The sequence below is a fragment of the Triturus cristatus genome, chromosome 1_2 (assembly GCF_964204655.1).
Source record: "Triturus cristatus chromosome 1_2, aTriCri1.1, whole genome shotgun sequence".
Taxonomy (NCBI): Eukaryota; Metazoa; Chordata; class Amphibia; order Caudata; family Salamandridae; genus Triturus; species Triturus cristatus.
The window spans coordinates 141,466,741-141,489,143 of NC_140580.1; the positions used below are offsets into that span (position 1 = coordinate 141,466,741).

The 22,403-nt window shown below is 44.9% G+C and overlaps 1 protein-coding gene across 1 annotated transcript in view; it reads right to left on the reverse strand.

The window, feature by feature from the left end:
• Window positions 1-22,403, reverse strand: part of TDRD1 (tudor domain containing 1) — a 1,654,170-nt gene that overhangs the window by 1,627,953 nt on the left and 3,814 nt on the right. The window contains exon 2 of the mRNA XM_085603291.1: window positions 12,988-13,309. Coding sequence (XP_085459417.1) covers window positions 12,988-13,303 — 316 coding nt within the window. The 5' untranslated portion in view covers window positions 13,304-13,309. The remainder of the gene's footprint in view (window positions 1-12,987; window positions 13,310-22,403) is intronic.

The window sequence follows — 22,403 nt, forward strand, 5'->3', positions numbered from 1 at the left end:
CTGCTTGGGGCCCTCACTGATACGCTCACGTCCTGCTAAGCGTTTTAGCTTAATCTTGAGTTTCGTATTGTTGTTTTAGGTGCTTGTTTCAGGGCGACAGATGCTTCATGTTTGGAAGTGTAGGGTGGGGGGAGTTGGGGGCGAGGGAGGGTGGGTAGACCGTTGTCTCCCGCTGGTTTATTGTTTTCGGACGCTCACGAGCGGCCAATGTTGTTTGTTTTTCTTGGTAGCTTACTGTGCATACACGCCACCGACATTGACGCGAGCTTTGGCAGACCACGCAGACCTCACTCTCAGGCCCCGCCTACAACGGGGGGGAGGGGGAGGGGTTGTGGGTGGGGGGGGAAACACCATGTTGTTGCTTGCATGTTTGTTTTCGGCGGTCTACGGGCCGCCATTCCTGGTTCTTCATGGCGCCTCCCTAAGTACCCGGGAGTCCGGTGGAGACATGGACCTTGCCCGGCCATATGGTTCTCCCCCCCACGCTCCCACCTGGGATCGTCCACTCCATTGGAGCCCGGTCACTCCCGCATGGCCCTCTACTCACACTGTCCATCCTAATGCTGTCCATCCTGGGTAGACCCCTCCACATCCTGTCCTGGAACGTCAATGGCCTCTTAGACCGCATTAAGTGCACTGCTGTCCTCCGTAGCGCCCACCGTCAAGCCCCTGATACCCTATTCCTGCAAGAGATGCACCTGATGGGCACCCACTGTACCTTCCTCACCCGCTATGGGTTCGACAGGGTTTGGCATTCCGGCTTTTCGCGGGGCTCCAGGGGGGTGGGGCTCCAGGGGGGTGGTCATACTGATCCGTAAAGGTCTTCCCTTTTCCTTGACACGGGACGAGACGGATACACAAGGCCGCTACGTGGCCCTGTCTGGCAAGATCAAGGGGCACCTTATTAATCTCCTGAGTGTATATGTTCCTCCCGCCACGCTGCCATCCACCCTCCGACACTTCACAAGCGTTTTTTCATCTTTTCCCGCCTGGGTTGGCGGTTGTCAGGGGCGATTTTAACACGGTCATGCATCCACCGCGCGACACATCCGGTGCTCCCTCTGCGTCCCGTCTATCCTCCGCTAAGCGACTCTCTGATTGGTCCTCTGCCCTGGGTCCCTGCGACGCTTGGAGGATGTGGAATCCTCGCCGGGACCAGTACACCCACACCGCGGCAGCTCATCGCACCCACTCTCGTATTGATCTGTTCTAGGTGCCGGCCACCGACTGCCAATTGGTGTCGGGGGCGGATATTCTACCACGCGGCATCTCAGATCATTCCCCGGTCTCCCTTCGACTCGGGACTCAACCTGGGGGTGTCCGTACGACCTGGCGTATGAACGCTTGGTTCTTGCAGGACGAGGACTTTGTCGACTCCCTTGAACAGGAGCTGCCACGTTGTGAGAGGCTGGCAAAGGCGACAATGCGGGGAGTGGCTAGAGGCTTGGTTCATGCACGACGCGCGGCTCAGCCAGCCAGCCCGCCTTGCACAGCTGGAGGCCCGCGCTGCACTGATGGAGGCTGCCCAGGCCACTGCTGATACTCCTGACTCCTCCCGGCAACTTGCTTTACTACGCGAGGAAATTTGTCATGTTTCCTTGGACTCTGCCAAAATGCTTTGGCGTTCTTCGGTTGCACGCGTGTATGGCTGGGGTGATAAAAACGGCAAATTGCGCCACAACTTAATTTCGTACCCCAAGGAGGACCGCGTCATCCCGGAGGTCTGCGATGCAGCCGGCCGTCACCATTCCACCTCCAGGGCCATTGCTCAGGCCTTTGCAGGGTACTATGCCAAGCTGTATGCTGCCGGGCCTCCCGCGGACTCTCTGGCTGCAGTGCTGTCGGAGACCGGGACCCAGCTGCCCGCCTCCCCCAGGACGTCTCCGAGACCCTAGAACTTCCCCTTTCCCCAGAGGAGATCCATGGGGCCATTTCACTCCTACACTCGGGCAGGACGCCTGGGCCGGATGGGTACCCGCAAGAATACTACGCAACCTACTGGTCCCACACCTGATGGCACTGTTCCAGCACGTGGTGGACACAGAGTTTTTTGCCTCTGAAACGGATGTGGCCACGATAGTGGTTCTCCCAAAGACACGACCGCCCTCCCTTGCCTCATCAATACCGAGGTGAAACTCTTTGCTACCATTCTGGCCCAGTGGATCCGCCCCCACTTACACATCCTGGTCCACCCAGATCAGAGTGGTTTTATGCCCTCCCGAGGCACTCGGCACTGCATACGTCGCCTCCATCTCGCTCTTGCGCACCGCCACCTCCTCCCCCCGTACCTGGCCTTGCTTCTCATCGATTTTGAGAAAGCATTTGACATGGTTGCTTGGGGATATTTTGAGGACGTGCTGGAATTGATGGGGTTCGGCCTTCCGTTCCGGCGCCTCGTCTGCGTCCTTTACTCCAGTCCCTCGGCGAGGGTCTTGATCAACGGGGTGCTCTCGGAGAAATTTCCCATCCAAAGGGGCACTCGCCAGGGATGCCCACTCTCGCCACTCTTGTTCGTGCTGGCGATGGAGCCCTTGGCATCTCTTGTACGCCAAGACTCCGACATCCGTGGGTGGGCTTGGGACCCTTATCGGGTCGACAAGATCGCTCTCTACGCCGACGGTGTTCTCCTTTTTCTGGCGGAACCGGAGAGCTCTGGCCCTCGTTGTCTGGCGGTCCTCTCCGCATTTGAGCGGGTCTCTGGCCTGCAGCTCAATCCGGCAAAATCCACCCTGGTGCCTCTCCACCCATCGCAGGACTGCTTTGACTGGCAGACGAACATCCCTCTGCACAGGCTGTCCTTCAAATACTTGGGTGTGTGGATCGCCCTACTCCCGGAACTCGATTGGGCCTTAAACATTACACCCCTGATCAACAAGACAAAAGCGGACCTTCGGAAGTGGCAGTTCCTCCCGCTCAATCCCATGGACAGGAGTACCCTCTTTAAAATGATGGTACTTCCCCGGTTCTTGTATATTTTACAAAACGTCTCCCTTCATCTTCCGGGGAGCTGGTTCCGTGAAATTGACGGTATCCTCACCCAGTTTCTCTGGGGGGGGTGGGAGACCGCGAATGTCCCTGGTGCATTGCCGTATACCTCCCTATGATGGGGGCATGGGAGTCACCAATCTCCACCTTTACTATCTAGCCACGATACTCATCGTGATCCAGGATTGGTTCGCAGGCGGCTGGTCCGACCCGGCGTACAAGGTGGAACTTCGCTCGATGGAGTTCCCTCAACTCCAGGCTTACTTCTATGGAGGCCCCATACCCCAAGATCCCCCCCCCCCTAGTCACCAGGACAGTTTTCTTGGCTTGGCACACGGCATTGCGCCACACGAAGTGGGACCAGAAACTCACTAGACAGACGCCTCTGTGGTGTGGTACGTGGCTGCGAGAGGCCTCATCTCTTTCAGGCTTTAACCGATGGGACAGCATCAAGATCTCACTTCTCTGCGATCTCTGGGTGGGGGGCCACATCAGATCCGTTGCGGACTTGCAGCAGAGCTTCTCCCTCCACCCCTCTCAATTCTACAAATACTTGCAACTTAGACATGCACTCCACGTACACATTCCGTCTCCCATCTCCCTCCCGGAATTCAGTCCTCTAGAAGCTCAGGTGATGATGGGGAATTTGGGTAGAGGAGGGGTGTCTCGGATCTACCGCTCCTTGGTGAACAATGGTCCCGCATCTTTAGACTCGCTGCGTGCCCGCTGGGAGGGGTGGCTGGGCCCCTTGGAGGACGCAAACTGGAGGGACCCCCCTATGGCCCCTAAAACGCAGACCACCTCCTCCAAGCTGAGGTTAGTACAACTCTATTACTTGCACGTGGCATACCTCACCCCTGCGCATCTTTACAGTGCCCGACTGCGGTCCTCCCCCAATTGAGCGAGATGCGACCACGCTCCTGCAGACTTCTACCACATGGTCTGGCTATGTCCGGTCCTGGCGGCGTTTTGGGCAGGGGTGGAGCTGAAACTTACACTGACCCTGGGGTGGGAGGTCCCACACGACCCGGTGCGCTTGCTCCTGGGGGTGTTTGACGGCTTAGACAGTTCTTGAGCAGATAAGCGCTTCCTCGGAACAGCGGTGGTGGTGGCAAAGCGAGACATTACGGCACTCTGGTCCAGGCCAAGCCTCCTATCGTCAGGCCGTGGAAACGGGGGGTTGACTGGTGTGGGACCCAAGAGGAATCCCTCTTTGAAGCTCGTGGTTGTCCTGAACTTTTTCAGAAGGTGTGGGGCAAATGGTTCAACCTAAGGGTTTCGGGTGTGTAGGCTCAATGTCCCTTACGGGCATTACTTTACCCTGCAGTATGCCTTATGCTCCCGTCTCCAGTTGTGTGGCTGTAAACAATCGTCATAATGTATTAGATTCTGCTACCAATGTATTGTTTTGGTGTGATTTAAACTCAATAAAATTGATTATCAAAAAAAAAAAAAGTCTCTGAAAACAAAAAGAGAAATACTTACTGGAACTCGGACATGTTAAGCTGCCATCTGAAGACTTGGCCTGAGGGTGTACTTGCAATTGCTACCATTCACCCTAGATGCAAGACCTGCATGAGAGAGAAGTGCCCAGCTTCCAAGGTGATAACCTAGGCAGCCTTGGGTAAATATTATGACAAACAAGCTGTTGCACTGTAGGACACTGAGAACATAGATGTTTGCTGTTTCCAAGGAATATTTGTGATCTGTTTCACGAACAATGCTCTTTTCTCAATAGGCAGAAATTCCACCAATGTAATGCTATGATATGCTTACAAACATTGAGGTAATGGGACAATGTATTGACTAGCTAGGTTTTCCTAACTTAACCCAAGATGTACAAACCTTTAACTATGTTGTATGTTAAAAACAAAAATATATGAAAAATATAAAAAATATCCCGAGAACAAATACAGAACATTAGGTTCAGTTCTGATCAATAAATCTAAAGTAATTAATCACTTTCAGACAGTTTCATAAGTGCATACACTCTTTTAGCAAAGAAACTTCAATATACAGTTTAAGCGTAACATATCCATGCCATGGCGGAAGCAGCGGTGCCCAGATCACTGAGCAGACCCAAAAAGAACAAACCTTCAAAAACCCATCAGAAACTCTACTTGCAAAATGGGAAGCAATGTGAGAGACAAAAATAATATTTTATTTTGAAATCCTAGAAACCAGAGGGGTCAATAGAATGACTCCTGGGGACAGAAACCATACTGATGGTGTTATTTAAAGCACTAAAATTCCTCATGCTGAACATAACCTTGGGACTGGACAGATTCATCTTTTTCATACATAAAATGCTTGCAAGTAATCCGGCGATCCCCTTGATTTTTTTGTTTATTTTAATCTATATTACTATGAAAGTTACACCTTAAAAAGGTGGAGTGGATACATTCCACGTAAAAAGAAAAACTGTGCTGTGTATGTAGATCTACTGCACTTTTATTCAGGATACAAAGATTGACATGACTTAGCCATTTTTGATGTGCAAGTACATTCTTGCAATTTCAGACATTTTATGAAAATATTAAAAAAAAAAAAAAAACTAAAAAGCAAAAGACTAAATCTCTGGTTGGGTCACAGGATGCTGATATGGTCAGACAAATATATCTTGGTTTTCCTGTTGAGACCATGACATTTTTGGTAAGATGCCAAGGTGTCTTGGCAAGGGCTTGACTTTTTACACAGCACCAAAAGCAAAGGTGACTGAAGAACTTATCAATAGACAGAATTCGCACAGGGTTGCTAACTCTCATCACTGGAATGGCCATTGATCATTTTTGTACAAAGATTAGTACAAATTATGAGATTGAGGAGACAGCTTTCGGAGAGGAAGCACACAATTTGTTTTTTCTTGGATGACAATTTAAACCGCAGAAGATTTCCACCGCTTTATAATGGCCCAGCCAAAGCGCTTTCAGAATGTTGCAGCGAATGGACTGAACATGTAAAATGCAGAATTGGTACCATTGTGAAAAAGAGTGATAGGTATTTAAAATATTTAGAATTATACTTTTCTCCTCTTTGGTGAAATAACTAGAGACATACATAAAGTTTGTTCGAGTTATTTGATTCAATTATATCTCCACTGGAATAGAAAATGAGTTACCTCAACTGTGGCATAACTTATAGGTCTCATGACTAAAATATATAATGGCCCTGCAGATGATCATGGTATGTACTAAGATTAATTTATATATTCCAGGCTCTCTGAATCAAGATTATTCAAAGACGTTTAAAACACTATAACGAATGTACCCAGGAGAGAGAGGGTTTAGCCTACCTAAACATAACTATACAACAGGCCAAACTATTTGAAAATTGTACTTTTAACAGTTAAATTAGCACTAGGCCATAAGATTAAGCTCCAGCAACAACATCATTTAATTGCCTAAGAAACCCAAACTATGTCACAGTCAAATTACTTTTAATATCTTATATGTATGTATGGGATGGCTTTACACCAATAAATGTCTTACCATGCCCCCGCTGCACCCAATAACCAAATCCCAGCAAATCAAAGGGTCACGTCTGCCCAATGGAGGAAAGGTAACTGCAGAACACTTATGCACTGTCCATTGCGTAGGATGGTGAATTTGTTTCAGTATTTGGGAAACAATCAAGAATGGATTAAAGGGATCGTTCCACATCTGCCATTGGGGCCATAGACTAGAGAGAGAACCACAGTGCTCTGACAAGACACACATCCGATAGATATATTAGTAAATGTGAAAAAAATTGTGAAACCACAACCAATGGGTACCAAAAGGAAGATCATTCTAGAGGCATTCCTATAATCAATATACTTGTACAATAAGGGAATATTGCTCATGGGGTGGTAATGGAGAGGTTCTAGACACCCAATAAACTGAGCATCATGGACTTGGGTCTCACTGATGAGTGCAGAATCCTTTTTGAATGAGAAGCTACACTTTGCATATGTGGTAGGAATGTCACCAAATACTTTCTTTTTTCAAAGAGCCTACTGCTGCCATAAAAGATGTTGGGCTATCCAATCCCAAAATCTCAGTATCAGTGCAGTGGGTAGGTCAAGCGGACTGGTTCCTTCTATTTCAGTTAATGGTGCCAGAATTACTAGAGGATGTATGAAGGCAGAGCCTCAGACAGCAAAAGCATAATATTGCAAGCCGTTGGATGGGGCAACCTTGGAAATAATTTCAGCCTACATTGATAGCAGAAATCTACACCACTGGTTACCCTTGGGGCAAAGGCAATACAAGTGATACATCCCTGCCATTAATGAGAGTCTTTCGGGTGTCCAACTGTGAGCACAGGAAAAAAGTTACTAAATGGGATGGTTGTGTTCAGAGAAAATTGGACATTAATATCAGTGTTAGCCAAACCACTATCGCTTGAGGTTTCTGGATTTTCGTAATATGTTGACACATTTCACATCCAAATACGGCAGGAATTTAATTTTTAAACATCTCCAAAAAATACTTAAATTGACAAATGGAGACTTTGTTATCTGGCCTTACAATTACTTACTCCCAACACGTCCTTTACTTTGCATTAATTCTTGGAAAAGTCTGGGGCAGTCCCAGTTTGAAGTATATTTCTACCTTGGAAAGGTAATGGTTTGTAAGTCAAATGTGGTATGGCTAGTTTCTCTTCTGTATAATAAAGTTCCTACTCTTCAAAATCAAAAGAGACTACTGAGCTTACTTTCACCCCAAACTTAAAAGCCTAATATCCTAAATATGCCATTATGATTTGGTGCGCAAATTTCAAAATGAAGTCGAACAGACTGAGGGTAGGGGCTGTCAAGATCCGCACCTGACAAATGTAGTATTCTTAAGTAAGAGCACGAGTGCAAAGAACCAAGGAGCACTTCCCTCTATACTCCTCACCAAGGAAAAAAAGGCTTAAAAATGACTATGAGCTTCAATGAGATTAGATGAAGTGTTCGCATATATCTAACTTAGAGAGGATTAAATGTTCATGTGACTTCTTGTGTTTGGAATGTCCAGCACCTGAAACTCTGCAGTGTCCAGCATGTTCTTTTCCTTTTAAGCAGCAGTCCTCTCAACAGCTGGGCTCCTAAAGTTGTCACACTAATTCAGGCAGGCTTACATCTCGGAAGACAGGCCATCTCCTTCTCTTCAGGTGCAAGTGCAAAACTTATTTTTTTATCTCACTCCTGGAGTAAGGGACATATTACTTCAGAAGAAAAGTGTCAAACTTCCTGATCCTTATTGTCCTTTCCTCTTTGCAAATGTTCAGAACGTCTTCTATTAACATACTAAACTTGATATTAGTTTCACAGGGTCCTCTTTGAAACCAGAAAAAGAGGCAGTTGTTGAAAAGGATAACTAGCTACTGACATTACAATCACACTTGTAATTGTGGACTGACCCAAGAAAAATCGAGTAAGTGTTCATGTAGGTAAAGTTCAGGACCCTTGAAAACATTATTACAGTATGTGAGGTTACTCTGGTCCACTTGGTAATGCCCGGCATCATCAAGTGGACCGGAGGACTCCTAGCATCAATTAGTGCCTAGTCTCAGCACTGCTGTCCAGAGACAGGTAAAGAACGTGGGGAGCTGGAAATCAGGCAACCCTTCATTATTGAGCACAGATTACTGTTTAACGGTTACCTATTCGAAGTCAGTCTGACCTGCTTGAACTGGCTTAATGCAGATATGGTAAACTTTAGTAAGTCTCCCAGATACATTGAGTTGGTTGTGAATTTGCAACCAGTCACACATCAGAAGGTTTACAATGACTCAGAAAGAAAAGAGAAGTGTGTGAGTAGATGAGAAAGTAGTGCGGAAGGGCACAAAGGAAAGGGTAGGCAGCTTACCTTTGTAACCCTGTCTAGTATCCTCTAAACCGAATGCTACAAGGAGGGCCTCCATCCCAGAAGACATTTCTCATATACAGCCACACACTCATAATACATACATCTCTGACTCTGAGATGATAAAGGGGCCTAGTTGTTACAATGGACACATTTTACAAGGGATTTAGTAGGAAAGTTCCCCAACTAAGAGTGCTTGCAAAAGGTCTAGTCTTACCAATCAACTAGCTGTCAACAACCATTACACATTGCACAGCCTTCACATGGAGCCAGCAGTCACTTAAGTTACAACAAGTTTTACTTTGTGAGGACACCCACAATCAATACAAAATTAGAGTACACTATAAGGGACCTATTAAAACTACATATCCATTCATTCATTAAATCTTTATTCGATCTAGTACAAACAGATCATAAAAGCACAATATCAAAATGGGCCATAATAAAAACAAATTTCATAAAAACCAGCAAGGTTTTAAAAGAAAAGGGTATTAAACTTTTGGGTGCCTCATCAAAACCATAATTACATATACATTCTCAATCCATCGATAAAGAAATTCAAAGCGGCAGGCTCCTCACCCTCTATTTCTCCAACAGGCCCACAGAAAAGATGCTACCATAAAACAAACATGGGGACTAGAGAGAGCTTTTAAAAAATGCAGTGCCACTCAGCATTGCAAAAAATGATGAAGCCTTAAGATTGGAAGGAGGAACCTTTCTCTTTCAGTGTAATAAAACTTACAAAACAGTGCCAGGTGTAAGTCGGACTGGAGTGAGGAATTGTCGCAGGGGCAGCGGCCGGGGCCCAGGTCTGCATGCTTGTGCCTCTTCTCTGGGAACCCAAAAATCAAGAGGATTAGATTCAAGCGGAAGAGCAGCAGAATACATCTGTGCTGTGCTACACTACAGTGACAGAGGAGAGGTAGAAATAGCCTTCCCCAGGTATTGGCGGGATTTGATCGTAGACTGGGAGCGTCTGTAGGTGCCTGTTCTTTGCCCTACGATCAAGGTTAGCCTTCTGCAAGTATAATTCGGTTATTTTCCATTTAGAGACCTTACTACAAGATGAGAGGTCCCTAAATAGTTTTCCCTGCCCAATTGCGTTTAATTCCGCCTCCACGTATCTAAGCCAGCCGATCCTGATATAGCCCTCAAGCCTCAGGCAATCACCAATTATACGTTGGGTTAGGTTGACAGTGTCCCTGCGCCAGATCGAGAGCCACAGCAGGATGGGCGCCAATCTAATAGAGTCAAGCAAGTATGGAAGACCCAGTTAAAGATGTAAGATATAGTTGGAGGTTGAGGGTGGTAACAAAACCCTCGACTTAACAAAAAAGGTGTCTTCCACTTTGTGCAATTGGTCGATTTGCACCATTCCCCAAACTCCGGGCCCATAGGTTGCCGCCGCCTTTGTTTATGCTTGGTAGATGATTTTAATTGTGTCCAAAGGGCTGGCTCCTAATTTTTTTGCAAACCCTTTTATAGCTTGGAGACCTCTTTCCATGCCCAGGGCTCTTACTGCCACCAGATTATTCCAGGATTGCTTGTCATCAAACAAGATTCCCAGGTATGGGAGGAAGTCAACCACCTCGATTTTATTTGAGGCTAGATGGAAGTACAGCACTTTTGCGCCTCTGGAGGCTCCAGCTATAATAATGAATGATTTGTATTCATTCACTCTAAGGTCTAATGAAGCCATGAATGAGGCGTACGAAGATATAAGGTTTTGGAGAGATAACCCTGTCCTTGCAATTAGAACTGCATAGTCAGCGTACGCCAAGATTGGTAGTGAGATGTTATCAAATTTTGGCACATCTAAAGAGAGACCAGACAGGGCCGCCTCCACCCCGTTGGTATAGAGGGAACAAAGAAACTGGGTGAGGACACATCCCTATCGGACACCTTTCTCGATCTAAAATGAGCGCCTGTATTCCCCATATCTACCATACCTCACGGAGGCAGTGGTATTTGCGTACAGATGGCGAATAAAGCGGATGATCAGGGGGTCGATCTCCATCATAAGCCACAGTTTGGAATGGGATACGCAGTCAAAGGCCGCCGACAGGTCCATGAAGGCCATATACATCTTTCCACCGTTGGCCTTCGTGTACTTGTCTATGCAAAGCGAGAGGTTGAAACACTGATCCACTGTCTCCTTGCCCTTCTGGAAGCCATATTGCGCCTGCATTAAAATATTACGATCTTGTGCCCACACCTCCAACCTGTCTAATAACAGCCGGACCATAAGTTTGGCGGTTGTGTCCAGGATGGAGATGCGCTTATAGTTATTGAGGCAGCCTCGGTCCCCCTTCTTAAAAATTTGAACTATTATGCTGTGGTTCCAAGATGGAAGGGGATCCTCTACCGCTATACTATTAAAGACATTTGTTATTAAAGGAACCCATAGATCGTAATTGGTCTGGAAAAGGGACCCCATCCGGTCTCTGGGCTTTCTCTTGAATACAAGCTTCCAGTCCTTTTCTTACTTCATGCAGCGAGGTCAGGATTCCTTGGGTGGGGGGCAGTAGATCAAGTTGAGGGAGCTCTAAGGGGGATTGTCATACAAAGATGCTTTCAAAATGCCCTATCCATGCATCTTCCTCTACATGCGTGTCCAATGACGGATCGTTTAAATCCTTAAATTATCAGAGTTCCAGAATATCCAAAACACAAGCCAGATGACATGTAATTTCTGTACCACAGAACTTTGACCCTACTTACTGTGCTCCTGAAAGTTCCACGACTTTGGCTGGACACTGGAGTTGCAGTAATCCAAAACCAAAATGATCCGTAATGCCATTCTCACCCTAAAGCTGTTGCTTTAGCCATTTACCAATTCTAGGGACAACCATAGGCTCTCTCTGCATTCTGCATCACCATACATTCAACACAGCAATCAGTAGTCTTTACCAACACATTATGGATATATTGTACATATATAGCAAACACATATTGTAAGGGGGGGAATCAATGCACCCGCACAATCTACAGGTCTTCTGCAACATCATACGCCTACTATACAGATGTCTAAGCTCTTAGCTCATGTGCTTGGAGAAAATAAAACTATAAATACAGATGTGAGGCAAGGACAAAGCACACAGAGGCAGAGGCACATGAAAACGCTTTACAATATAGGGTATCTAAAACTTAAAAGATCACAGTGAAACTTTAAAGCAGTCTTTTTTGTTGCATTTTACATTTCTTGCATATTTTTCACAAAGTGTGCCTTTCTACTGCGAAGTCTGCCTCAGTTGCGGCAGGTCCTCTTCGAGGCACATGGTTCTCTGAGAGGGTGTGTTTTCTCCGACTGAAAAGAACAGAAGCATGCAGTTTGCTCTTCATTGCAGGTCTCAAATAACATTAAAACACCATACCAAACTACAAAGGCAATTTAAAAAGGAAAAATTAAATAGTTTGCTGAATTCACTGTTTTACAATTTTTATTTTCAAAGACCTTATAATATGGATTCATTTCCAAAGTCTAACTGTTCTCTCAAATTTACTGCCACAATGAAAACCCTTTCCACTTATGGTTTGTTGAATATTCGAATAATATTAATTGTAAGCATGCCTTTTCATTCATACTATACAGAACCAGGACGTACATAAGTGAAATTAAATCTTGTGAGCAGTCATCTGAAGGAACATCAGGCTTTGACCTGCTTTCCTTTCACGCCACTGAAACTTGAGTAAAGAAAATTGAGAACGATTTTTAAAACCCTTTTTCCTACCATCACAGTAAATGAGAAGTTCCATTCTGTGCAATTTGTTTTACTTTTCATTCAAAAACAAGTTCAATGCTGCACAAGGATCGTGTTGGATCGTAAGTACAGCACTCTAGTGTCAGGGTATACAGAACCAGATCTATACAATGTTACAATACCAGCATTTGTATGCCTAACATGGGATTATATTCACTGCATCTTTACAGATAATCGTAAACCGAAATGGCCACTACAGGCACTGAACACAGAAATTAGGCTAGCAATGACGGTAGAAGGCTGACGATGTCACTTTCGGTAAAACACAATCACAGCTGTCATCAGTCAAAACTAACTTCTTGCACAAAGAGAAATTCAGCAAGTTAGGAATTTCAAATGTTCTACTCTCACAACTGTTTTACTGATTGAAGGATTTAAAAGGGTAAATAAAAAGACAAATATTTTCTTACCTAGCATTGGCCCTCTATTAATCTTCGAAACAACTTCACCTTCTTTGCCGCAGTCTGTTACTTTACCACTGTCCTTTGGAGTACTATCCCTGGACTTCAATTCAGTATTTGCAAAATACTGTTTGGTTTGTTCACACAGATAAAAGTTCTTGTTTAAGAGTCCAATAGAAGCACCTGCAATATCTGGTCTTGGTGAAAAGTTTGGATACGTTCGAGGGCTCCTTAGAGATTCATGGGGAATCCCCTTTTCTCGTTTTTCATTTCCAGAAAAGGGTAGATTCATTCTTAACACATTACCATTGAAAATATTCTCCATTTACCACTGCAATGAAAAGTAAAATAATAATTAAAACGATTTAAAATGTAGAACTGGTAATTTCAGGCAATAAAATACTTGTAGGGATATCCTCAGACAGCAATTCACAATTTATATACATTTTCCAACATAATGCGAGTGGACTTCATTAATGATGCATATGGTGACTCTTAACACAAGAGTTGCCGATATCAGGTGATGTCCGGTGAACACTTCATATTCATAAGAACCAAAGTGTTTTTGCCATCTTTGGGTCACCTAGTATCATTATCAGTTAAACACTACACCTTTCATTATGAACTAGTAAAGTAATTTAAGAATCTTTCTACATTTACAAGTCTTCAGGATGTAACATTTTGCTTCTGTGTTTAACATTCAATGGATTCACAGTATGGAAAATATAATGTCAAAAGAATGATCCAATAACGATGGAATTGCATTAGGTTAAGCCAATACTGAGGTTTATAAGATTCAAGTGACAAACTGAAACATCTCCTTGAGTTTAAGAATGAAAGCTGTACTCGGACCACTGTGTTAGAGGCTGCGGATTACCCGGCACTTTTTTCCATATACTCTGAAACTGCCCAATAATACAAAGTTACTGGACGAGGGTTGCGGGGTGATGACGAGGGTTCTTGGGATCCACATCCAGACGGAGGCACGCTGGCTCCTGCTGGGCATTATAGGAGAGGACCGATGGCCTGCACACACAAAAACATAGCTGCTGGGGTCGCAAAATGCATGACTGTGGGGGGGCCGGCATCCTCCAAAATTATCCGCCTGGATCACAGATATGGATTGGTGCCACCTAACAGAGAAAGTAGTGTATAAGAGTAGAGGCTGCCCCAAGAAAAGGAAAAAGATATAGATCCCCTGGGAGACATACAGATCCTAGAGGGAGGGAGAGGAGGACATGGCAGTATGGGCCCGGGAGTTCAAGGAAAACCATGCGTAATGTGTACAATTGCTTATTATATATGCCTCCTATTCTATGGATACACCGATACTTCCCGTACAACGGAGTTTGTACAATACATGATTGTCTAATGTTTTGATGTGTATCTGGCTGGAATTGACTTGTTTAATAAAAAGAATTTAAAGAAAAAAAAGAATGAAAGCTGTAAATTGGAGAAAGTGTCAATTGATTTCAACAAAGCTTTTTGAGAGTCTTTTCAATGGGAGTGATACATGTTAGAAAAAACAAACATGTTGAAAGTGTGCATACCCAGATGTAAGGGTGAATAATGTATTTTTTGAGCTAGAGCCCTCCCTCTACTCCACTGTAAAATCTCTCCACTGACACTATCAAAAATAATTCTTCTTTCCACACCCACATTTTGGTGTTCGGAGCCAATAGCTACACAAAATACAACGTTTAATTACTAACAGAGCTCACCCAAATGTTTAAACTCCCTAACTTTACACCCTTGTTCTCACTTTTTCTAAACAAACAAGTGCTTCCCCATACATCACCCCACAAAGATGGTTGCTGGGTACCACTGCCTAGTTGGAAATCAAAATTAACTTACAACTAAAGACATTAATCTTCTCTATCATGTGATATTTTTGTATTTATTATAAACTGATGAGCTCTATACAATGTGTCATGTTGTGTTTGGTTATTTTTTAGTGCTACTAAGAAGAATGTTATGTTAAAAAAATGTTATGTTAAAAATATTTATTAAGCACGCGTACACCAAACAGTTTCATGGTGCTGAGAACAAGGGGAGGTGGCATCGACGGGACAGTTAGCTTACTCATATGCCTGGGAAAACAGCCTGGTCGTGAGCTGTTTCCTGAACTGTGCATAGGAAGTCACATACTCTGAATATGAGGCAGCTAGCGTCCATTCCAATAGCCATCAACACATATCCCTTTAACAGCTGAAGGCTAAGTAGTTCAACAGCCCACTTTTCGGGTCCTTCCCATAACGCTTGTATTAGGACTTGTATTTTAAATGTTCCATAGTTTAAGGCCCCAACCTCCCATGATTCTGCCTCCACTTTCGATAGGTTGAATGCGTTTTATGTATTACATGTGCCTATCCCAGTAAGAATGCAATAGGGTATTAGTTTTTGCAGATAATTTGAACCTTTGCCCCCAAAAGATTTTGTGGACAGTGCAACACATTGTAAACTTGACCCAGATACCTATAGGCCACGAATGTAAAACTTTGGAGGCTGGGTGTATGTGTTCATGGCTCTTCAGATTCAGGGAATCTTGCTGCCTGGTTCTGGAGTCTTTCAATCTTGAAAAAACGTTTTTGTAAAGTGCTGCAATAGTCAAATCTTGCCATCACCATGGATCTTATCAACCCCATATAAATGTTTGGTCAGAGGAATAGGAGGATTCACTGAAGAAGGGCGACTGCTGGATGATTTTTTGAACATAGCATTAACTTGAAGCACAAAACAATGACATTTAAAAGGAGGGGCAGCATGCGTAATCCAGGAGGCCAATCAAAGGATGGTACCTTGATTTCCGTTCTGCTCAACACCACTATCTCTGTCCTGCTTCAATTCAGACTGAGGTCACACTCCTTAATCCAGTAACTACATGGTCCTTCCACAAAGATATGAATTGGTTAGTAGACCAGTTTTCCAATTGAAAATCAATTTGACCTACACTGGAGTACATTTGGAGTTTCACCATAAACTGCTCTAAGAGTGTAGCCAGAGTACTCCTGTAAAAGCTGGACAGGCTAAGATCAACTTCAAAGTACTTTGAAGAATACTGGGAGAATTGGTGATTCCGTCAACTCTATTCATATCTAATCAAGACCACAGGAAGGTCTATAAATTGCAGCCCATAAAACAGGTCTTTCCAACAAGATATTGGTGTCCACAGTACCACAGGCAGCTTAGAGGTCAGAAAGTGCAAGAACAGAAGAACATCCGAGTTATTTATAAATCTGGGTCATGGGTGATTCAGTGACCCTGCACGCTAGAAACCATCTGGTGGTTTTGCAATATGTGCTGGTGATGTTCAGGATTTACTTGGTGCTGCCTTGCTTCTTTTTCAATGACCTTGCTGTGGAAGTGTAGGATGTACGTTGGACAGGAGATAGAAGGGATCTTTGGCCCATGCACTGGTTTCTTAAGGAAGTCATGACTGCATGTTTCAGAGGCGTCAGACCACTTAAAGAGGAAAGATGGAGTTGATAACCACAGCAAAAGTGCTCTTCCAGAAATTGGACTAATGGTTTCATTCGTAAGTAGGGGGGGGGGGCAAGGCTCTACTATCAGATCTTTCCTATTTCTTTTTAACCAGTGTGGACATATCCTCTTTGGTCGTTGGGAGGAAGCTTGTGAAGAACAAAACTGAAAGGAGGGAGAGTGAGGAAAGTAAAGGTATGAAGTTGCAGAAAATGGAATCTCTTATTTTGCATATTTTAGATTATAACATTAAGTGGTCATTTCAGGGCTGATATATCATGCATGATGTTTTTTTCAGTTGTCTGGGTTGCAGGAGATCTGAACTGTTTCACCTTGTTTCATATTGCGCTTCAATGATGTGCTTTGCCAAACAGAACTTAACTTCTTTGACCGTTTTACAGTAATTATCTTGTGTATGTTGCAGTGATGTTTTTTAGTGGCCAACAACAACTTACACCACTGGCATTCAGGGTAAGAAGTGATTGGTCTCAGCTCACCAAGTTCTCAGTTCAACCACTTGTATCAGCTTTTTTTCCCGTTATAGGAGTTTGTGTTCTCTGAGGAACCAGTATATCCGGTGTAGTTCAAACTGAAAAAAGGATTGATCAACGATATCGACTAAAAAGCAGTTCAGGATCACTTACAAAAGGAAGGACTGTTCAAAGATTATGACTTCAGTGCGAACTCCAGGGAAGGAGAACTAGGATGACAGCTTTTTGCTCCTGTGAACTTTGCATCTCACTCTGCCCAAGTAGTCCAAGATCCTAACATCCCAAAATGAAAATGGCTAAGGTTCCAATCCAGTCTCCTCCTTCGCTCACAAACATATCATAACATTCCATTACTCATCCATTAGCGCTCCTCACCCGCTGACCAAACTCAAAAGATGCTTCACCTCATATTGTACCTTCCCGAACCTATGCCAGCTACTCCTTAGCATCCACTTGTGTTTCCAATGTTCTCCTTGATACGTCTTTTCAGGATCACCGGCAAACATGCAGAAATCAAAAGTCCTCTGGAAAGCGGAGGCTGGAGCCAATTTCCCAACTTGAGCCTGAAACTCGTGCAGACTGTAACTCACAAAGCATCTATTACTTACTTGAGGATGTTACATATAGGGCAACGACAACTTATGAGACTAACAGGATTATTTTATTTATTAGTATGTTTCACAACCTCTTTCCCCCATGGATGAAGAAAAAAAAGAAAACATTTTAAGAGGATCTACTAAAAAGCAATGCTCTAATATAGTGTAGGTTATAAGAATTAATGTTACTGTGAGAATAAACAATGTTTGTATTTAAGACAGGCAATTAAACAATATATTAAAAATAACTAACATTTTCTATGGTGTTCAAATGGTATTCATGACTCAAAGCACTAAATGAAGAAATTAGTATAAGATTAAATAATCCCTCCATTGCTATACCCTAACTAAAGCTTAGGACCAAAGTGCCTACATAAGTTTCTTAAGTGGCCTCTGCTGGATAACACAGTTATTTCCAGTTAGCAACTGTGCTTTAGGAAGTTGGCAGCTCGTCTCTATCATGGTGTTCCAAGCTTAGAACAGCACAAATGAAGCCTGGCTCTGAAATCCCAGGGCATTAAGCTCTTTGCAGTTCACATCTCTCACAAAGCTCACAATGAAGACTGAAATATCTATCCTGCATCAGACTTATATACCCATTTCTTATTATGAAAATGGTAGACCTTGCAATTAAATATATAGATCAATAATCAGCTTGCAAGGTATTGTGCACAATAGTCAAAATACCACAACGATGAGTCCTAGACCTGTGCGCAAAGAGTGACAATATCGTCTTAAATTCCCTCTCAAAAAGTTCAACTACTGGTGCTCACTTCAAAATGGTCATCGTCCAACCATTCCTCAAATATAACTTATCCACACATGTAAGGAGCACCCAAGTTCAACACAGTATCTCAATACAAATATTTTGATTTGATGACTGACTGACAAGTATTTGTAGAGCGCACGAATGCCGCGGCGTCTTGGCGCTAACAGATCCAGAAAAGAGAGAGGCAGAGGAGCGAGTTGATCTAGACAAAGAGCCAGGTTTTTAGATCTTTTCTGAAGCGCGTTTTAGATTTTTGGGCACGAAGAGCTGGGGGTAGCGAGTTCCAGATTTTTGCCGCTTGGTATGAGAAGGACTTTCCCCCCCACCGGGCTTTATTTATTCTGGGTTGGCAGACGAGGTCAAGGGTGGATGACCTCAGTACGCGCGGGGGGATGTATCGGGGAAGTAGGTTATTGAAGTCGTCGGGTCCCTTGCCGAGGAGAGATCTGTGGACCAGGCAGAGAGCTTTGAAATGGATGCGGCGCCTGACTGGGAGCCAATGTAGCTCTCGAATAGCCTTGGATGTGGGGTGGCGTCTGGGAATGTTTAGTAGGGCTCTGGCTGCCGCATTTTGGATTGCCTGAAGTTTAGACAGCTGTTTTTCTCCTGCTCCCAAATAGAGGGAGTTAGCGTAGTCAATGCGGGATAAGACCAGGGCTCCCATTACCGTTTTCCTAAGGGTGTCTGGGATGTAGGGAAGAACTTTCCTGCTCAGCTTGATGTTATGAAAGCAAGCTGAGGTCACCTGGTTCACCTGGGCTTTGCAGGAGAGTTCTTTGTCAAATAAGAAGCCAAGGTTTCTGACCTTGTCTACGGGAAGAGGGCAAGAACCTGCTTCGGGGGGCCACCATAGGTCGTTCCAGATGGAAGTTTTATGGCCGAACTCGATGACTTCGGTTTTGTCCGTATTCAGTCTTAGGAAGTTGTTGCACATCCAGTTCTTAACCTGAGAGAGGCAGTTCCTGAATCGTTCTGCAGTGGCGTCGATAGATTGGGAGATGGACACTATGATTTGTGTGTCGTCGGCGTAAGACACTAATTGTAGGCCCTGGGATCTGATCAGGGCAGCTAGGGGAGTGACGTAAAGGTTAAAAAGGGTTGGAGACAGTGCTGAGCCTTGGGGGACTCCGCCCGGAAGAGAGAATTCAGCGGATTGCAATCCATTCCAGACCAGTTGATTAGTACGATTGGTTAGGAAGGAGGCAATAAGGGCCAGTGCGGAACCGGTGAAGCCGAGTGACGCGAGTCTTTTTAATAGGACGGCGTGATTCAAAGTGTCGAAGGCCGCTGTGAGGTCTAAAAGTATCAGGGCCGATCGCCCACCTTCATCCATGGTTTTGCGAATTTTTTCAGTGGTCATAATGAGGGCTGATTCTGTGGAGTGTAGGGGTCTGAAGCCGTGTTGAGAAGGATCAAATAGCTTTTTTTCCTCCACATGACGCATTATTTCCTGATTTATAGCTTTTTCCAGGATTTTTGAAGGTAGGGGCAGGCAGGAAATGAGCCGGTAGTGTTTGGGTTCAGAAGGATCAAGGGATTCTTTCTTGAGGATAGGTCTAATGCAGGCCATTTTCCAGTTTTTTGGAAATTCTCCTTGGGAGATGATTTTATTGAGCAGGGGAGTCAGGGTGTTTGCGATGGTCTCGGGAATTTGATGAAGGACATAGGGGGGGGCAAGGATCCAAAGGAGAGCCGGATTTTATCTGGATTAGTAAATCATGTACTTGTTGTTTTTCAAGTGCAGGGAAGCTGGGAAAGCAGGGGGGAGTTATGTCGGTATGTCCTTCTATGTTAGGAGGTATGGTGGATACCATGGTGCTAAGGTCATCATATACTGATTGTACCTTTTCTTGGAAGAAGGTGGCCATTTCATCGACAAAACTCTGATCAGGGTTAAATACTGTGTCTCGCGGGGTTTTTGTTAGGTGGGCCACAGTTTAAAAAAGTTCCCTGGAGGAATTGGCCGATTTCTGGATTTTTTCTGTGTAGTAAGCGGCCTTTGCCTGAACTATTATGGATTTGTACTCCTGTAAGGTATTTAAGTATTCAAGTTTTTTCTCACGGCTATAATCAGAGCGCCAGCTACGTTCTACGTGTCGGCACTTAATCTTAGCAGTTTTTACCTCAGCCGTATACCATTGAGCGGTAACTAGCCGTTTTCTGGGTTTCTTTAATTCAAGTGGGGCCAGCTCGTTCATTGCATCAATAATCCATTGATTAAAGTTGGAAGCCCAGTGTTCACTGCTTCCGTGGTCGAATTCGGGAGAGGTATTTTCCAGAGTTTCGGCGAGTTGGTTGGATTCGAGTTTTTTCCAGGGGCGGGAGGTTTCGGGGGGTAAGTAGCTTCTGCGCTGAATTGCAGAGTTTTTTATTTGTAAATTATAGTAGATGGCGTTGTGATCTGACCAGGGTATGGGAGTAATGGATAAGATTTTAATGGAGTGGCAGTTGGAGAAGATCCCATCAAGGGTATGCCCTGCTGTGTGGGTAGGTTTGTCGATCAGTTGTTTCATGTCGAAGCTGAGAAAGTTATCAATGAGGGTGGCGGAGTCTGAGTCGTTCTTTAGCTCTAGATGAAAATTGAAGTCGCCCAAGATGGTATAGAAGGCTGCATCAAAGGTGGTTTCTAAGAAAGTGAGTAGTGCTTTGGTGAAGGGAGTCCTGGGTCCGGGAGGGCGGTACACCAACAGTCCCTCAAAAATCAAATGATTGTTTTCTTTGATCTTGAAGGTCATTGCTTCTGCTTCAAGTTCAAGTTGGGGGCAGGAGGTTATTTTGAGGTGCGATCGGTGGATTATCGCTATACCTCCTCCGGTAGTTCCTGTGCGATTCAGGGATCCAACCGAGTAGCCTATGGGTGTGGTGGTGTTCCAGTCAGGTCCGGAGGTCGAAGAGGCCCAGGTTTCCGTTAAGAACATGAGGTCAATGCTGTTGTCATTGAGTAAGGCATCAATCTCATGTTTATGTTTGGGCATAGATCTTACATTAAGAAGTATGCATTTAAGCGACCTATTTTTGTGGGGCATAATCTGGGACCTGTTGTTAGAGGTAAAGGGGGTAGCTAGTAGAGGGTTGCTCCCACCAGGCTGCGAGGTTTTGGTAGGGGGAAGTTTGGGTGGGTTGTGTGTGAGGCTCCGTGGAAAGGCTGGTATTTGGGTGCCACAAGAGGGACATGTAAAGGGACTATAGAGGTTTCTGGGATCCATTTTAGTCGGTTGGTCGCAGGGGCATTGATCAAGTTTATATAGGTCAGGTTTAGAGTATTGAGGGTAGGAAAAACGGGCAGGGTTTCTGGCACTAGGCACGGTACCGGCGCGGACGGGCGCAGACGGGCTTGCCTTAGGCGCGCCTTCGGCGGGCAAACGTCGCGCCCGCTGCGCTCGTCCGCTGCGCGTCCGGTGATTACACATGTTTATAGGGGATGTGAATCGTAGGAGGGGTGGGCGTGGCCGACCGTAGTGGGCGTGGCCTCAGGGAGTCCCCGTCAGTATCGTCACTGGCAATTAGCAGGGGCCGCGGCAGCGTTTAATCCGCTACGCGGGAATTTGGTCGTGGTGCAGCTGTGCACAAGTGAAGCTAGGCAGCAGGACGATTTCAAAAACACAAAACAATTTTACTTAAAACAAATGTCTAGAGCCTATCTCCCGGCTGTGCCTCAGGAGAGTGGAGTCTGTTTACCGTCGCGCTATCGATCAGCGCGTTAAGTAGTAGTAGGAGGGGTGGGCGTGGCCGACCGTAGTGGGCGTGGCCTCAGGGAGTCCCCGTCAGTATCGTCACTGGCAATTAGCAGGGGCCGCGGCAGCGTTTAATCCGCTACGCGGGAATTTGGTCGTGGTGCAGCTGTGCACAAGTGAAGCTAGGCAGCAGGACGATTTTAAAAACACAAAACAATTTTACTTAAAACAAATGTCTAGAGCCTATCTCCCGGCTGTGCCTCAGGAGAGTGGAGTCTGTTTGGTATATTTGTTGAATAATAAGAATATTTATTCTAAAGTGGTCATATTCTTTCCAACATGAAAAATGCCAAGTTGATTCAACACAAATGTCCTTTTGATTTATTCATCCATGAGCTCCATGTGAATTTCTCTT